General features: G+C 41.9%; 1 protein-coding gene across 1 annotated transcript in view; it reads left to right on the top strand.

Annotated features, from left to right (window-relative positions):
- Positions 1 to 7,500, top strand: part of LOC120544990 (transient receptor potential cation channel subfamily M member 6-like) — a gene marked incomplete at its 3' end in the record, with an annotated part of 24,815 nt that overhangs the window by 15,673 nt on the left and 1,642 nt on the right. The window contains 5 exon segments of the mRNA XM_039778911.1: positions 2,980 to 3,026; positions 3,114 to 3,178; positions 4,157 to 4,182; positions 4,299 to 4,349; positions 7,034 to 7,099. Of these exon segments, the coding sequence (XP_039634845.1) occupies positions 2,980 to 3,026; positions 3,114 to 3,178; positions 4,157 to 4,182; positions 4,299 to 4,349; positions 7,034 to 7,099 (255 nt within the window).

Below are 7,500 nucleotides of genomic sequence, written 5' to 3'. Positions count from 1 at the left end.
AAGGAAGAGAAAAGAGACAGACAGGAGTGAAAGAAAGAAAGAGAAAGAAAGAAAGTAGCAGTGGAAGAGACAGTGAGAAAGAAGAAAGAAAGCAGTGAAGTAGACAGACAGAAGTATGACAGTGAAAGAGACAGGACAGTGAAAGATGACAGTGAGACAGAGACAGACAGTGAAAGAAAGACAGTGAAAGATAAGAGACAGGACAGGAAGGATGACAGTGAAAGAGAAAGCAGTGGACAGAGCAAAAGCAGCGGACAGAAAAAACTCACACAGGTCACCAGCCACCCACCGCCACCGCTGCCGCCGCCCCCACCACCGCCGCCCCCACCGCCCCCACCACCGCCCCCACCGCCGTACCGGCCGGGCCCGCCACTGCCACCGCTCCCCCCGCCGCCGCCACTACCGTACCGCTCGCCGCCGGGCTCGGGCCACCCGCTCACATGCACCGCAGGGCTTGGGCTACCCTGCTACCACCACCCCCCACTACGCTGCTACTTACCGCCCCCCCGCTGCTACTCACCTCCGCCACCGCTACCACTCACCTGCTGCCACTGCTGCCACTACTCCTGCCACTCTACCTACCCTGCGCTGCCACCAATTCTAGCTACCACCCTGCTCACTACCCGCTGCTGCTGCTACCTACGCCACCGCTCTACCACCCTGCTGCTACCCGCTACTACCGCTCCACTGCTACCCGCCCTGCTGCTACTCCACGCTCCACTCTACCACTACTACCACCCTCGCTGCTGCTGTACCACTACCCTACGCTCTGCTGCTGCCGCTACTACTGCTGCCACCCTACTACTCTACTACCGCCCGCTGCCGCTACCACCACGCTACGCTACCACCGCTGCTACTCTACTACCACGCTGCCACTGCCACTACACTGCTACTACCACTACCCACTACTACCGCTGCACTCCACTACCACTGCTCCACGGCCACTACTACTCCAATGCCACTACCGCTGCTACCCACTACTACTGCTGCCACTGCTACTACCACTACTACCACTACTACTGCCACTTCACTGCTACTACTACTGCTGCTACTGCTACTACTACTGCTGCTACTGCTACTAATTATCAGCTATTACTACTACCACTGCTACTGCTACTACTGCTACTACTACTACTGCTGCTACTGCTACTACTGCTACTACTGCTGCTACTGCTACTACTGCTGCTGCTGCTGCTACTGCTGCTACTGCTACTACTACTGCTACTACTGCTACTACTAGCGCTACTACTACTGCTGCTGCTGCTGCTGCTGGATGACGTCACGCCGAAGCTACTAGTCGCGACATAAGACAAAAAGAACGCACCATAAGTTTGACTGCAGTACTTTGCGACCCAAATGGTTCTTCACATTTGATCGTATTGTTTTGTAGCTAGATATCACTTTGTCGCCACCAGCACAGAGTGTACAACCAACCTTAATACTGCCGTCTTTAGCTGACACAAACCTAAATAGTGACTGTATTTCCAGCTAGAAAGCTGCGATCTCTCTCCTCCCTCCATTGTTGTTTACGTTGTGTCGCGTGGTACAACTGTCCACATGCTGAAAACTGATTTGTCCCATAATGCGGACTTCACCCCCAAAACGCAAGAAGAAAGCTAAAATATATATTTTACTAAGGAAAATGACAAATATAGTAACGCAAAGTGACTTGATGAGTAACTTTAATCTGATTACTGGCTTGGAAATAGTAACGTTAGATTACTCGTTACTGAAAAAGTGCTCAGATTAGAGTAATCACTGGTCTGGAAACGCTGATGTTTCCCATAAACATAAATATATTCTGATCTGATTACAGCAAAGACAACATCGGCAGTATTGACGGCAGAAGAGGCTCCAGAATATTTAGTTCTGTGTTGACAGGTTGCAATATTTGAAAATCGATAATTATTTTATTTGTTTAAATTACATTCATATATATCTGCATTTATATCAAAACCTCGAGACTTTCAAACATCAACATGTCATTTATTAATATGTATTTGTGTCTAAACGACATATAAACATCTTTCCCTATTCTGTTTAGCCTGGAAACGCTTCCAACACGAAAAATAGGCGTTGGTCCTATTTCTAGCGTGCACGCGTTTTCGGCGCGTCACGCAAGCAGCGTGCACGCTCTAACCTGTTACCATGGGAGTCCAAATATAAAGGGACACGCCACGCAGCCAGTGTGTAACCGGCCTTAGGGGTTAGGGAGAGCAATTCATAAACGGGACACAAGTCAGACAGACAATATTGTAGCTACCTGCTTTTTTTCGATTTTTTCGACATTCTTTTATATAGACCTTTAGTGGTCCCCTAATACTGTATCTGAAGTCTCTTTATATAGACCTTAGTGGTCCCCTAATACTGTATCTGAAGTCTCTTTTATATAGGCCTTAGTCAGTCCCCTAATACTGTATCTGAAGTCTCTTTTATATAGACCTTTAGTGGTCCCCTAATACTGTATCTGAAGTCTCTTTTATATAGGCCTTAGTGGTCCCTTAATACTGTATCTGGAAGTCTCTTTTATATAGACCTTGGTCCCCTAATACTGTATCTGAAGTCTCTTTATATAGGCCTTAGTGGTCCCCTAATACTGTATCTGAAGTCTCTTTTATATAGGCCTTAGTGGTCCCCTAATACTGTATCTGAAGTCTCTTTTATATAGACCTTAGTGGTCCCCTAATACTGTATCTGAAGTCTCTTTATATAGACCTTAGTGGTCCCCTAATACTGTATCTGAAGTCTCTTTTATATAGACCTTAGTGGTCCCTAATACTGTATCTGGAAGTCTCTTTATATATCTTTTTACATTTTAGTTGCTTTTTTTGACGTTTTTTTTGCTTTTTTCAAATTTTTGTTGTGTTTTTCGTCATTTTTGTTGATTTATTTTCGACATTTTCTTTGCTTTTTTAAACTTTTGTTTTAAACATTTGAATTTGAAAAAAATATATATATATATATCAATATTCTTTTCAGATTTTGAACCAATGGATTTGCTGCAGAAGCAGGTGTTTTCCCATCAGGTAAATCAGCAGCAGTAACCGTGGAAACATTGGTAAAATCAGATCTGCGTTGAGTGCATAACGTGTCCTCTCTAAACGTGTCTGCAGGACGTTTGGAGCCCGACCCACTCGGCGTGGAACAGCTGGGCCAGACCCACGAGCCGCAGGTCCTCGTAAGTCTGCCGCGTTTTGGATTATGTTCATTCAGTTCAATTGTAGGTAAATGTAGGAGGTGATGGCGCAGTGGATAGGACACGTACCTTTGGCGTGGGAGATCCGGGTTTGATTCCCACTGCGATACATCAACCAATGTGTCCCTGAGCAAAACACTTAACCCCTAGTTGCTCCAGAGGCGTGCGACCTCTGACATACAGTACAGGCCAAAAGTTTGGACGCACCTTCTCATTCAATGTGTTTCCTTTATATTTTCATGACTATTTACATTGTAGATTCTCACTGAAGGCATCAAAAGAATAAACAGCACATGGAATTATGTACTTAAAAAAAGTGTGAAATAACTGAAAACATGTCTTATATTTTAGATTCTTCAAAGTAGCCACCCTTTGCTTTTTTTGATAACTCTGCAAACCCTTGGTGTTCTCTCAATGAGCTTCATGAGGTAGTCACCTGAAATGGTTTTACCTTCACAGGTGAGCTTTGTCAGGGTTCATTAGTGGAAGCTTTTCCCTTATTAATAAAAAAAGCAAAGGGTGGCTACTTTGAAGAATCTAAAATATAAGACATGTTTTCAGTTATTTCACACTTTTTTGTTAAGGACATAATTCCATATGTGTTCATTCATAGTTTTGATGCCTTCAGTGAGAATCTACAATGTAAATAGTCATGAAAATAAAAAGGAAACGCATTGAATGAGAAGGTGTGTCCAAACTTTTGGCCTGTACTGTATATGCTATAGCACCTGTAATACAAGCATGCAGCTGGTTGCTTTGTTCAAAGTTTTTGTGATTTTTTTTTTTTGACATTTTTGTGGCTTTTTTCAACATTTCTGTTACCGCGGGATGTTTTAAAGGAAGATAAGGGTTCTTTGCCTGGCTACTTTTTGTAATTATGGATTATATATTATATGAATTAGCATATAAAACCTATAAGAGTGTAACAATTACATCCATTCTTTCTCTTTATGGCCGCAGTTTGCAGAGTGGGATTGCCCTTGAAGGTATTTCTCAACGTACAGTTTGGATGCATTTCCTATTAAAATATGATGTTATTGTGTTAATTATTGTGAGATTTACTGTTACTGTATTTTGATTTTCCTTTGTTGTTTGTCTGCAGCGAAGAGCTCCTCATTCCAGTCCACTGACAATTTGTATCCGCACTATTCAGGTATTAAGAAAGTGTGCAGAAAATTAAGTTTGATTATTAAAGGGTAATTTAGTGTCTGACAACATTATGGGATGGATCCCTACAGAGATAGACCTTTTAGTTAAAGAGTAAGATCCTTTTAGTTTAACATGAAACAGCCCCGACATCACCATCACCAAACTCCACCAGACTCCATGTAAATAATCAGGACTTTTAGCGTGTATAGAGCCAGCATATCTCCACCAGACTCCATGTAAATAATCAGGACTTTTAGCGTGTATAGAGCCAGCATATCTCCACCAGACTCCATGTAAATAATCAGGACTTTTAGCGTGTATAGAGCCAGCATATCACCACCAGACTCCATGTAAATAATCAGGACTTTTAGCGTGTATAGAGTCAGCATATCTCCACCAGACTCCATGTAAATAATCAGGACTTTTAGCGTGTATAGAGTCAGCATATCTCCACCAGACTCCATGTAAATAATCAGGACTTTTAGCTGTATAGAGCCAGCATATCTCCACCAGACTCCATGTAAATAATCAGGACTTTTAGCGGTATAGAGCCAGCATATCTCCACCAGACTCCATGTAAATAATCAGGACTTTTAGCGTGTATAGAGTCAGCATATCTCCACCAGACTCCATGTAAATAATCAGGACTTTTAGCTGTATAGAGCCAGCATATCTCCACCAGACTCCATGTAAATAATCAGGACTTTTAGCGGTATAGAGCCAGCATATCTCCACCAGACTCCATGTAAATAATCAGGACTTTTAGCGGGTATAGAGCCAGCATATCTCCACCAGACTCCATGTAAATAATCAGGACTTTTAGCGTATAGAGCAGCATATCTCCACCAGACTCCATGTAAATAATCAGGACTTTTAGCGTGTATAGAGTCAGCATATCTCCACCAGACTCCATGTAAATAATCAGGACTTTTAGCGTGTATAGAGCCAGCATATCACCACCAGACTCCATGTAAATAATCAGGACTTTTAGCGTGTATAGAGCCAGCATATCTCCACCAGACTCCATGTAAATAATCAGGACTTTTAGCGTGTATAGAGCCAGCATATTTCCACCAGACTCCATGTAAATAATCAGGACTTTTAGCGTGTATAGAGTCAGCATATCTCCACCAGACTCCATGTAAATAATCAGGACTTTTAGCGTGTATAGAGTCAGCATATCTCCACCAGACTCCATGTAAATAATCAGGACTTTTAGCGTGTATAGAGCCAGCATATCTCCACCAGACTCCATGTAAATAATCAGGACTTTTAGCGTGTATAGAGCCAGCATATCTCCACCAGACTCCATGTAAATAATCAGGACTTTTAGCGTGTATAGAGTCAGCATATCTCCACCAGACTCCATGTAAATAATCAGGACTTTTAGCTGTACAGAGCCAGCATATCTCCACCAGACTCCATGTAAATAATCAGGACTTTTAGTGTGTATAGAGCCAGCATATCTCCACCAGACTCCATGTAAATAATCAGGACTTTTAGCGTGTATAGAGCCAGCATATCTCCACCAGACTCCATGTAAATAATCAGGACTTTTAGCGTGTATAGAGTCAGCATATCTCCACCAGACTCCATGTAAATAATCAGGACTTTTAGCGTGTATAGAGCCAGCATATCTCCACCAGACTCCATGTAAATAATCAGGACTTTTAGCGTGTATAGAGCCAGCATATCTCCACATGTAAATGGGTGAATTAAGGGTTTATTTCAACCAAACCAGAGTGGTGATTGTTGGAACAGTGGAAAGATGAACCAAGACGGCTTTTGGTAGTTTTATTTAGTTTCTGTCCACTTTCAATGAAGTGTGTTTTACGATGATTTTAGTGGACGCTAACGGACGGTTTAACGTTACACAGTGTGTGTGTGTGTGTGTGTGTGTGTGTGTGTGTGCGTGTGTGTGTGTGTGTGTGTGTGCGTGCGTGCGTGCGTGATAGTCACTATCAAAATGAGATAAAAGCTTTTGTTGATTTTTAAGTAAGAAAACTAAAGAATTAGTAACTGATCAACCTAGAAATAAGATGACAACTGAGGCAGTGGAAATCAAAGGTTCAGTAATAGAACGAGTGAACACATGCAAGTATTTGGGCATTGTTTTTAATGATAGGCTAACATGGTCAGATCATGTTGACTTGCTGATGAAAAAATTAAGTCCACGGGTATACTGTATGAGGATGTTGCAGTCCTTTAAGGTGAATACAGATGTGGTGAGAATGTTTTTTAGTCAGTGGTATGTAGTGTTTGGAGCTACTGTGTGGTGGGTTGGGGGGGGGAATGCTGGGATAACCGAGAAGGCCAGGACTGATAGAGTGACTAAAAGGGCTGGAAAAATGGTAGGAGAGTTAAATACAGTGGATCAAGTACATGATGACCGTCTGGCAAAATCTTCATGATAATCTGACTGGCAGGGTTATGGAACGTAGTGGTAGGCTAAGGCCTCCTGTGACACAAACTAAGCGGTATGCTCTCTCTTTTATACCTCAGACTATCAGACAGCACAACAAGCGCTTTAAACGTACATTTTTATATATTTTGTGTTGTATTTATGTATTGTATTGTATTATATTGTATTTATTGTATTGTATTATAGGGTATTGTAGGGTATGAGCACAGTCATTTCCATTTTTATGGATGAAATAAACTTGACTTTGACTTTGTGTGTGTCAACAGCGATGGAGAGAAACAATCTGATGCGACTGGCTCACACCATTCCCTTCACTCCAGTCTCCTTCCTGGGTAATTTACAGGGGGGTTAAAACCCCCCAAAATAATCCATTCTGGGCTCTTTTACGAAGTTTGTGCTGCCTTTTTTCACTGTTTTTGCAGCTTTTTTCAAGGGTTTCGTTGCTTTTTTCAAGATTTTCGTTGCTTTTTTCAAGGTTTTCGTTGATTTTTTTCACTGTTTTTGTTGCTTTTTTCGAGGTTTTCGTTGTTTTTTTGAGGTATTTGTTGCTTTTTTCACTGTTTTTGTTGCTTTTTTCAAGGTTTTCCTAGCTTTTTTCGATGTTTTCGTTGCTTGTTCAAGGTTTTCGTTGCTTTTTTCAAGATTTTCGTTGCTTTTTTCAAGATTTTCGTTGCTTTTTTCACCATTTTTGTTGCTTTTCAAGGTTTTCGTTGTTTTTTTTCGAGGTTTTCGT

Source organism: Perca fluviatilis, chromosome 17 (assembly GCF_010015445.1).
Source record: "Perca fluviatilis chromosome 17, GENO_Pfluv_1.0, whole genome shotgun sequence".
Classification (NCBI taxonomy): Eukaryota; Metazoa; Chordata; class Actinopteri; order Perciformes; family Percidae; genus Perca; species Perca fluviatilis.
This window is presented reverse-complemented; position numbering and strand designations above follow the sequence as displayed.